General features: G+C 39.8%; 1 protein-coding gene across 1 annotated transcript in view; it reads right to left on the bottom strand.

Moving 5' to 3' along the window:
• slc49a4 (solute carrier family 49 member 4) overlaps nt 1–11,488 on the bottom strand; it is a 50,080-nt gene extending 38,592 nt beyond the window's left edge. Inside the window, exons 1-2 of the mRNA XM_061088523.1 lie at nt 11,105–11,488; nt 7,581–7,674 (exon numbers count right to left, since the gene is read on the bottom strand). Of these exons, the coding sequence (XP_060944506.1) occupies nt 7,581–7,674; nt 11,105–11,402 (392 nt within the window). The 5' untranslated portion in view covers nt 11,403–11,488. The remainder of the gene's footprint in view (nt 1–7,580; nt 7,675–11,104) is intronic.
• Nucleotides 11,489–11,601: the final 113 nt, after the last annotated feature.

Raw genomic sequence — 11,601 nt, forward strand, 5'->3', positions numbered from 1 at the left:
ATGTTCTTGGCAACCATCAGCAGCACTGTAAAACCAAGACATATCAATACAAGTATTAGAAAATCAATCTATGTGGGGATAATGGCTACATTTATGATATTAGAGCCTGACTGATATGGAATTTAAGGGCCATATAGTAAAAAATGTCCAATATAGATATATCGGCCAATATATAAGAATGTAGTCCATACTTATCAAGCCTTTATCACAAATTACAATTTAACCATAAACTTTATTACAAAAACTATAATGCAAAGAAAACACAAATACAACCACTAGAACTTGAGTGAAGAAAATTATTTTTATGTGAAATGAAAATTTAAGTGCATATTTTTTCTGCATCATTGATTCTGAAAGTAAATATTATACATACTGATATGTCTGCGACAGGCTCACATAGGCAGATTTTTATTGGCCAATCAATAAATCCATCGGGCTCTAAATTATATAAAGGTTTTGTGTAACAATAAAAAATTTTGTTTGAACATAAACATTAAATAAATCTATGTTAACTGTTGTCCAAACCAAATGAACTCCACCCATCTGATTGAATAATATGTTAACAATAATAAAAATATGAACATTTGATGCTTTTTTGCTCCACAATTTTCGATACTCTGTGCTAAAGAAACTTGTAGTACTAAGGTCCAGTGCCCAGTCCTATATATAGAAAGCCATTTCTTCAAACATAAAGCAGGTAAATACGTGTTCAGTTCACCCTTCTCTGCGATTATACTTCTCTGCCCTCCAACTGTGTCTAACTTTGCTCTCCACTGACTCTGAGATAAATGTAGTGGCAGAATTCAAAGTGCTGTGGTCAGTGACAGATGGACTAATATCTCCTTCCGACCTCCCAGACCTGCTAACTTCCCAGCCTACACACCATCAAATACTCTGCTGCACTCTTTCTTTGTGCAGTTCTTTATAAAGTGCCCTGGTCTTTATTGCTCATTTGACTGCAATAGTTTTAAACTGGGTTCTATTACAGATTAACACATGTCCACAATGAGGTTATGCAGTATCCTGTTTTGATCATGTGTGGGAAATATCATTTACATGTTTCATTTCTATACCATTATTCAGATATGGTCGTCTGCATTGGTGCAGGTAGGATGTTATTTCACTCCTCCACATCCAACCTTTCTGTCATTTCAGTATCATGTGAGTTACCTCAGCCGTCGAGGATTGAACCCATTGATTACTTTTACCACTGCGTTATTTTCTCTGTTTTCTTCTGACAAATGATGAAAGACAAGCGTGACGGGCAATACAATTCATACCCCATGTAATAACAGCCACACACTCACTTCAGCATGTTGATCATTATTACATAACACTGCAATGGGATTGAGATCAAAGTTGTACCTGGGTACAAAATAAACCTGGGTAACAACACAAACCACAGCATTTCTATTTGGTGCAAGCAGTTAAAATACCGTATACAGGTGTCTCAAAATGTGTATGCAGAGTATGATGTCCACGTCTTTACTTGTATTAAGAGTATGTACTCATTGTTCAGATGCTGTATTTTTACAGATTACAAAAATGTTCTTAGCTACAGACATAACTGGACATGTAGAGATATTATAGAATTATGAGATCAATAATTATCACAATAAATTTGACATTTCCATTCTTCAAGTTTAATGACAGATTTTTGCTCCTGAGTGAAGGTTCTGGCTTCAAACTCCTCTTTACAAGATGAAAAATGTTCGATAAAGAGAAAATTTTACAAATCTGATGTAGATCCGTTAAACCTTCTCATCGTTCTTACACAATGTATAAGCATATTGGACTTTTGATGAAAATTATACTATGATTATGTTTTATTTCCTAGCCCTGATGGCTTTCTTGTTAATAACTGTACACTGTATCAGGGGCCATCAAACCGGCTTTCAACATCTGTGACTGATTTATTTGTTCTCAAACCAAGTAGGTCAATTCCAGCACCACAAAGTTCACATTGGAATCATTTGCTCTTGTTTGGCCAGATAGAAATAATCATCTTTATTGTTCACAGATGTGGAAATTTGCATTCAGCTTTACAGGTTGTTTTAAAAAAAACATATCACAGTATATCTTAGGAAATAATATGAGAACTAACCCTCACATTAAGGGGCACCATTCTAGTGGGAACGGTGGTTACGATCTCAACAAAGTAATTGTATTTGGTACGAATCAAACCTGATCCATCTAATCCGGTATGTTTAAAGAGTATTTCAGCAAAGTACAGTAAATAAGCAGTGCTGGGGCTCGGAGAGTGAACATCACTGCTCTAACTGCTTGGCAGCGCTCCATGATTAACGAGTTTGTGCTGGTCTGTCAGTGTCACGCTTTGTTTACTGCTAACTACAGCACCACGTATATCACTGTGGCCGCACTCCATTTGGCTGGGCCAGCGTGGCACTTGTTTCGTAATTCTCAGAGTGGAGAAAACAACATGAATAGAGAGCAGGCGTCACGAGACAGCTGCTATGACACTGAATCTCCATCAGCTGATAATAACACAGCGGCAGGTGGTCAAGATGCTGCAGCAATAAATAAATGCCATCATTACATAGCTTATGAATGTTGGATGAGGCAGTACAGTGTCTTTTCTGTGTGGATTTGTGAAAAATATGTTTCTAGTCTGAATCGATGATGTTGATACATAATGTATCTTATTAACCAGCAGCAGAGAGTTGTTGTTTCAAGTGGAAATAGGAAACATTTGCCATCGTGTGTCCATCCATTATCTATATCGCTGATCCTTTGAGGGTCGTGGAGGGGATGGAACCAATCCCAATTGACAGGGGGTGAGAGGCTGTTTTGTAAGCTGAACTGATATGGAACTGACACCAAACTGGAAATCACTGGCATTGTGCCTGACAGGTTTTGCGATTACTGTTTCATTTAGGCCTTGCAAAGGGTCCAGATACCAGACTATTCTATGCTATCGCATTGTCACTAAATACAAAGATTATTAAAAAAACCTGCAGTTATACCCAGTTTAGCCAAACACTGAAAAGCAATTCAAATAATCACTATAATTTAAAACTAGAATGGCACTCAAAAGAGCACATACCTCGGCCAAGGCAAAATAGTTCCCTTTAATTCAACCGCCGATTATTGCACACACTCTTATATCAGTTCAAACATGCCAGGTTTCTTTTGTCTATCAAGATCCACTTATTGTTCCCTGGGGAATTGGTGAAAATATCCAGAAACTGCAAACAAATCTCGCAATGTTAAAGAAAGTAATAAATCGTTTCTGGATCAGCCCTGGACAGAGTCAAAAACATAACCTTCTTGCCCATGTCGTCAACAATAACTGACCTGGGGTGACCCCAAAATAAAAACTGGGTTTCATTTGCCTGAAAGGTTTTACTCAACAAAATTCTGGACTTATATATTTTAACAAACTAAACAGGCCCAAAGTCCTTAAGTGTTCACAGTTGTCCAAACACAATAGACCTCACTAAAATGATGGCATACATCTGAATAAAAACTAATAATCGGACCAATTCAATGATGGCTTTCAGTGCTTCACGGCTTTTGAAACTTAGAAAGTTTGGTCAGTACTTTCAAAGTACTGCAGTTCATTACCCTGCCTCAGCGTCTATAAGACCTCAGGATGGATGTGAGTAAGAAAATTGCCTTTAATGTGACAGGTGATGAGGACAGATGGTGTCTAAGATGAGGATGATTGGTCACATGAGGCCGCCGCACTGTGGCAGGAGACAGAATGAGGGGCAGGGAGCAGCTTTTTCAACAAGAGATGATTAAGTTAATCAGTATTGATGAACCCTGTCGGGCGGCATCTGATCCAGAATGAGACAAAGAAGATGGTACTGTGGTGAAATCATGTGGCTCCTTTTGGTCCAACTGGGGCAACAGACCTAATTCTGCCATACAATAAAAACAAAATACAATTCTGTCTCGAAAATGGCACAGCAACAATCGTCACGGAAACATGACCCACAGCATGTACTAATGACCAATCAGACTAAGGACTAAGAGACACTTATTAATCACACCCCATGTCTGGATTTAAATATATGACAGAGACAGACATAGAAAGAGACTGAAGGGGGCTTGAGAAAAGTGTGAACGCATTAAAACAAGGAGATGGAAAAAGTTGATGTATTTGATTCGAGAGCAGACTTCATCACAGCGAGGTCTAATCAGTGACCACGGATGCCTGAGTGCTTTTTCTGTCCCCGACTGAACGTCACAAAACAAACTTCTTTTTCAAAAGCAACTGCAGCAGCTATACACAGAATATCCTGGTGATGAAAAACAGGAGGTGCTGCTGTTTACATTACCTTTGATTTCCTAAAAATTATCCTAATACAGAAACAGAGGAAGGTTACATCATCGAGAGGAAAGTATAAAAAGAAAATAAACGAATTGCCTGTCAAACATAAAAGGGGATGTGGAACAATTGCAGATCTGCAGGGGGCTGACGAGGGAACTCGACTGTTTCTAAACCTGGAGAACTTGTCTCTTGATCAGTCGAGCAGGAAACACAAACACTGCTTATGATCCCTCTTTTGTCCTTGAACTCCACACAATGGAAATTCTGTCGTCACTCTTTTTGTCTCAGGTCGTCTAAATCCTCATCTAAGCCCAAACAGTACTCCTGATATGAAAACAATATCTCATTTGAGAGAGCCAGCACAGGCAGCAGCACCACAGGTCATTTAACAAAGCTCTGGCAGTCTGCTATTGTTCAATGTCCACTACTGCAAAGCAAAGAGTGGCATCTACTGGTGATCCAAGGAGCTACATGTTTCCGTCAGCATAATCCACTATGTCATCCATTAAAACATGGCCTCAAGAGCTGCGACCTGTTCCATTTACTATGCAAATTAAGCCGAACTGTGTCAGAGCTAACATTTACTATGGGATTCATGTTATCTTGGCGTTCACCGTGTCATCTTGTTTTTCACTTTGAAGACAGAATCTAAGCAGCTGAAGGCTGTGCAGGGTTGCTTAGACCAGCAGCTCTGCGCTGATTTTTCGCACGAGCTCTGCAAACACCAAGATCTGATACATATCGTTGCAAGGGCTGGTTTTATGAGGGGTGAGGCGTCAGTGAGTCAGTTACAACCACTGACAATCCTGCCCTCAGTGAACCCAAAGAGGTAGAGGAAGAACTTTCTTGCTTCTGTGCAGTCCCTCGCTTTTCTATTTGGGCCTACTTCCCCTTTACAGTAAACGACTGTAGAAGAGACAAATGTACATACTGTAAAGTATAAAGTATCTCTTATCTCATCTATTATATGGTAGTGTATGACACAATGGATAAAATCCACCAACAAATGATGGTTGGAGCTGCATTGGCCTTACTGGAATGTTGTTGTTTCACACAGAAAATGGTGGACACTTGCTTAACAGCAAAACATTTTACAAATCTGAGGTAGAACATTCAGAACAATGTGTTATACCTCCTCAGCATGATTGGGCAATGCATTTGGATTGTATGAATATACATTTTGATTTATTTACATGCGTGAACTTATTACCCCTGTGATGGCAGGTTGGGGTATCGTGGTTCCATTCTCCTGTATTGTGATACCAAATTGTGGAAGTTTTTAATTACTTTTGTAGAAAATCTATATTTTGTGATCAGTGTTGATATTGTTGCAGGTACTCCAAATAAGTCAACGTATGGTAAATGCGTAAGTATGCTAATGTATGCAACATGTCTTGGCTGAAATCCTATGATTAGTGTTCACCATCACAAACTAGTATTGCACTGAGTAGGCGCATGTAGTCTTCTCTGAGTCTACCAGAATGCGCCCCCATGATCCAGATCCGCACCAAGACTTAAGGAGTTTTTCCTTGAGTCATGGTTATGGCCCAATCAAAGAAATCAGCTGAGCATTTTTTGCATGATCCTGCTAAATATCACAACCAAAAGCAGTTCATTGTATGAGATGTGAGGAAGAAAAACTTAACATTTCCCAGGGAAATCATAAATACTGGCTTTTAATTTAAGCCCAATCACAAGGATATCATGGTTTCCTTCTTAAGTACAGACACAAAGCCCTTTTATTTTTCTTAAATTTGGCATGCATGGAGAAAAAGCTTTTCAGTCCATAGATGACTTTCTTGCCGTAGCCTCATGAGACGCAGTGAGAAAGAGACTGAGAAGCAAAACCGATTTATCTGCTCTCTGAAGGCTAAAATTATTATTTTTTTTAATCCCCAAATCCATGGAGGGGAATCTATACGACTTCTGTGGAAATACAATTTCCTCTATGTATTGATATTTTATGATATATTGCCTCGTTGTAAGGCCTAATAATGGAGTCATTAGACAGATTACTACACAGAAATATTCAATGAGATTACAATTTTAAAAAGGCACATTCATAATTGAAATGACCTTCTCTAAGCTCTTTCTCTTTCTAAAAGAGGAACTCTGAGCTTATGAGTCAAAGTGAGAATGACACAGAGAGAATAATAGGATTTTTTACGATTTCAGTGATGGCCTGTCAACGTGCCGGCTGATAAGGGTGCTGGCAGCAAGGACATAAGAAATAAGTATAGGAGCCACACAATACTGAGCTGTCTTACAGAATCCTGTTCTCAAGCAGCCGAGATGCTTTCTGGCTGTTCTTCTACAGGTCTAAATAAACAGCACCTTGGTTTGAATCAAGATGAACACAGTTTGACAAAGCAACAATAATAGTGACCATTGCTTATCGTACCTATTCTCATCCAGGTGTTTATACTACCTAGTGCCCATGAAAAACGTTGATTCAGCCTGCATGAAAATTCATAAATACAACAAGACTTGCACTCAGTAGAGCGCTTACTTCTGCAAAGACCCAACAGTCGCCTTAAGGTTGAATAAACTGCACCTGATTGCACACATTAATAGATATCAGTCCCATTAATGTGCTGGGATTTTTTTCATCAAGATCCACGACTTATTTTCAAAGAAATTGCTCTAATGTCAACACCCTTATCACACAATGTTGCTATTGTTTAAAGTTAACTATGTCCAACAAGCAGCTTTTACAAGAATGCATTCGAAACATGCTCATGCAGGGAACTCTTGTGGTGAACACGCTAAAAGCTAAGAAGCCTTCTTCCTGACTTGTCGCCATTGTGGAGCTGCTTGCACCAGACAATGTAAAATTCTGCATCATAAGCTAACAGTGTATTTTCCTACTCTGCAGGAATAAAACCCTGCAATGACATCTGAATATCTTGGTGAGTGTGCAAAACTCATTCAGGCCTTTGTCGACATGAACAGTAAACAAAAGGAACTGTAAATATCTTTTACGCATTTTATTGTGGAACTGGCGGATGCGCCTAACAACTGACTACACAATATCACTGAGCTGAACTGCGACGACAAGCTGTACGTCCTGAGGATTTTACCGTTTCCAAGGAGACACGCTCTGAAGTTTGCTTCTCTGTTTGGGACAACCTGCTGCTTCAGAACTTTCAGAACTGACACTTACAAAGACCCACACCTGAAAACCCAGCAGCCAGTAGTATCAACATCAGCACTACCATCTGATATCAGAAGCCTCATCTCAACATCACACTTGAACCCCCAGCTGTTTATAGTTGAGTCTTACTTTCGCCTGAGAGGCAGATCTGTCAGTGGGATGCTCCGCAGAGCTGCTCCTATCAGCATGAGGAACGCAGAGAGGAGGAGGGATGCCCGCAAACCTGGAAGACACAAGACATGATCATAGAAGTAGAGAAAAAGAAAGATAAACGGCTGATAGGAGATGGCATTGAAGGGGTGAAATACAGTCTATATTTATAATCTAATAATACCTCCAAAGGGTGATTACTGCTAATGACTATTTCCAGTTCTAATTAAACTGAAAGTGTAAGAGAATAGCCTGATCCGAAGTTCATATGCTAAATATATTCACTTAAAAATAATTAAAAGACAGTGAAAGGCCGTAAATCATCCCATTTCAGAAGCTGGAACCAGAGAACATTTGGTTTTCTCAAGTCGGTCACTTACTTAAACCATTAACTCTCTATCAAAATCCTGAATACAACAGTCCTGCAACAAATCCTATCTTTATGAATGTTGCAATGTTCAGCGCTTAAACACTTTTAGAGAAGTGTCAATTCTACTTTATCAGCTTTGTGGTGATGTTGAATTGTGTTGAGTTACAAACAGAGATATCTCTGTTACTCAGTGGAAAATCATTGATGTAAATGGGAAGGACAAATAACTTAAGTTCAAGCACCAAAAAACTGCCTTCTCCAAAGTGACAACGCAGTTTAAAAACCCCCCAAACGGTTCAAAGTTTTTATTAGACTTATTGGATTCAGTTTGGTGACAACAGAACTTCCACAGTTCCTTGTTTAATATCGCATGTTGCAGCATCACTCTGAACATTTTTCTGTCAACCATCGAAGTCTCTAGTCTCAGTTTCACCCACATGATGTTCATTTAAGGAAACTATCTCCACTTCGCTGTTCTCTTTTTTCCCCCTGTGTGCGTTTTTGTTACCACTGTTAAACATGTTTTATTGATGCCTGAAGGGAAAAACTGGTCATAACTCGTCCGTATGACCCTGCGTGTGTTACAAAATGATCATGCTCCACCCTATGCTGACAATGTTTACAATTTATTAAGTCAGTTGTTGGTCTCCATGTTGTGCTGCATCAAATATCAAAACATGTCGCTCCTGCCAACAAGAATATCAGCTTTTACTTGCATTCTTTACTTTATCTGACATTTTACAAACCAAGAGTTTAATAAAAAAATATATATGTAAATAATTACTGTAGACATAAACCCACCATGCACAGAGATATACAATATATTTTAATTTTATTTGAGAGAAGCTATTAGATTAAAACAAGTCTCTGACACATTCAGTTCCTCATCCTGTCCTCAAATGAGAACAAAAACTAATGACTTACTGTAAGGTAGTCGCGCAGCATCCTATCCTTGTAATGCTTTAGAGATTATTGTACCTTCTGTTTTGCTAAGGGGTGGATATTTTACTTTTACACATGCAAAATAAATCAACATATACAGAAGGACAGAAACTCCAAGCCGGACATACAAGCTGCAGTATCAGCTTATATGAACCACTTCATCACATATCATAATCATATGGGCTTGATCTTAAGACTCTTATAGTATCTCTCGGACGGCAGCTACTGAGTTGTTGATACATTTAATTTCGGCCCTTAGGTAGGAGGAACCCCCAGTTGGGAGTGGAGCATTTTCCCTACTGATAAACTGAAGCGGAGCCAGTGTACTGTGTACAGTTTGAGACTGTTGCAACCCCTGGTTGTTATGTGGGTCACATTGTGGTTTTAATGCAATTCATGTGTGCTGAATGCCCTAATTCAATATAAGACTCCTGAGCAGACTTGTATGTGTTACGCTGAACAATAACTTCACAGGTCTAATGGGTGTCATTACCAGTATAACCCTACCTTAAGTAGTCTTATCATCTTCAGGTATAATGTGGCAACCTAACCTCTGCACACAAAACACCCAGAACCACTAATCGGTGATGAATCTGAATCACAAGATCAGGATCACATGTAATTTCTTGGCAAGATTTTCACTTGTGGTCTTCATGTTGTCAGCAGCTTGGTTACGGCGATCTCGTTGCTGTTTGTGTCATCTGTCAGTTGAACTATGACGTGTCAGTCAGGTGATGCAGAGGAACTGGTTGGGTGAAGGGTGCGGTGGACTAGTGGCAGAAACTTGGACTATGGGCAGAAAAGGTCTCTGATTCGTCTCTGGTTCGACTCCACGGAGAAACAACAAAAAGACGAACCTGGATTGATCTGTCCAAAAAATCCAAGAGGATTCTCCCTACCCTGTCTAGCAAGGCACCTTACTCCCCTAACATCTGCTCCCCGGGTGCCGTACACGGCTGCCCACTGCTCTGTGTGTCTGGTACTAGATGGGTTAAAAGCAGAGGTTAAATTTCCCTCCTTGCATGAGTGTGCTTGTGCATCTCTGTGCATGTGTGTGGGATAAATAAATGTATCTTAATCTTGATCTTAAATCTTAACTCAGCTGCTGAAGTCAAGAGGGCGTCTCCCTCTCATCACTCAAAGGCACTTTACTCACAACTGCTCTCTTGAGAATTTGAAACCTCTCGACAGAGGGGTCGGACAAGTCGTTTTTTAACCCTTAGATGTCTCTAAATCATCTTCATGGAACAGTGGGGACAGGAAAACTGCTTTACATACACTGATTTTAAAAGTTAAAGTCGTATCAGTCGTTTTATCTGCCAGCATATTGAGGTTCATTAATACAAATATCAACTTCACCTTAAGGTGGATGGAGCCGAAACGTGTACACCTACATTAGGAGCAGTGATAAAATAATAATGATTTACTGACAGAAAACTCAAAATAAATCAAGTAAAAATACTAACTACTGTTCTGATGTACTTAAACTTTTATTTTCTGTTTCATACCTTAAATATTTTAAAAATAGGTTTACACTAAAAAAAATTGAAATTGTATAGAAAGTTAAATAGAACGGATTTTAAACTTTTTTGATTGAGAAAACCTTTGCTGCATCAACACTATACTTACAAATTGATTGAACCACAAAAAAACGGTGGTTATAGAATAAGTTATCCAGGAAAAATAAATGTATTGAATATAACTGACCTTGAATATAAGTGAGTATAAAAATGTTTTGAACTTTTAATTTTTTTAAACTTTGACAAATTGTGATGTTTTTGCAATGTTTACAGACTTTCTCAAAGTGATAATTTGCCTTATAACAATTGCCTGGCTCGTTCACAAGAGGGATTATCTGATATTGGTATAAATTAATAAAAAATAACAAAACATTAGGTCTATTTCCACTGTTACTTCTCTCTTTTTTTAAGGCTTGGTTGGTTTAATAAATATATATTGACACGGACAGACTTACAATACAAAAGTTTCTGATATCACAGGGAAAAAACTGTGGCCTAACTTTATCTTATCTCTAATTTCTTATCATTTTTACAGAGGAACTCAACACACTGTGTTTCCACTGATCTGGATGCATCAAACCTCTGGGTGTCTATGGGAGAGATGTCATGGTTCGGGCTCACAGCTAGGACTCGAACAGTGGGACACTATGTACCACACTAGAACTGCTCACCTCTTTTATCCATTAACCACATGAACAGCAGCCAGGGGATGAAGCCCACCGGGCCCCACAGCACCAGCACCGCGATGTCGGACTTGGTGAAGCCGTAAGCGAGAGCGGCCGAGTTCTGGATGGGTCCCCAGAAGTTCCACACCATCCCCTGCAGGAGAGCCAGCAGGGAGAAGAGGCTCAGAACCAGCCATCTTCTCCCGTACACCCTGCCGCTGCTCACCGGCGGTCTGCTCGCCTCCGCCCCGGAGGGAGCGAGCAGCGGCGCCCGCTCAGCCTCGGTGCTCGAACCGGCACCCATGGTTCCTCCTCTCCGGGTGTCACTACGGTTCAAATCCCGGGTTGGACGCCTTGTGAAGCGGCGGAGAAGTGGAACGACCGGCTGGAGCTTCTGTTCCCAAAACAATAACAGCCTGTACCCTGTCACTTCGCTTAACTGCGCAGACGCGAACAGAGACGGTTACGGAAGTGGAAGCTGTTGTCCTGGGGCGGCCATTTTG

Source organism: Limanda limanda, chromosome 16, assembly GCF_963576545.1.
Source record: "Limanda limanda chromosome 16, fLimLim1.1, whole genome shotgun sequence".
NCBI classification, from domain to species: domain Eukaryota; kingdom Metazoa; phylum Chordata; class Actinopteri; order Pleuronectiformes; family Pleuronectidae; genus Limanda; species Limanda limanda.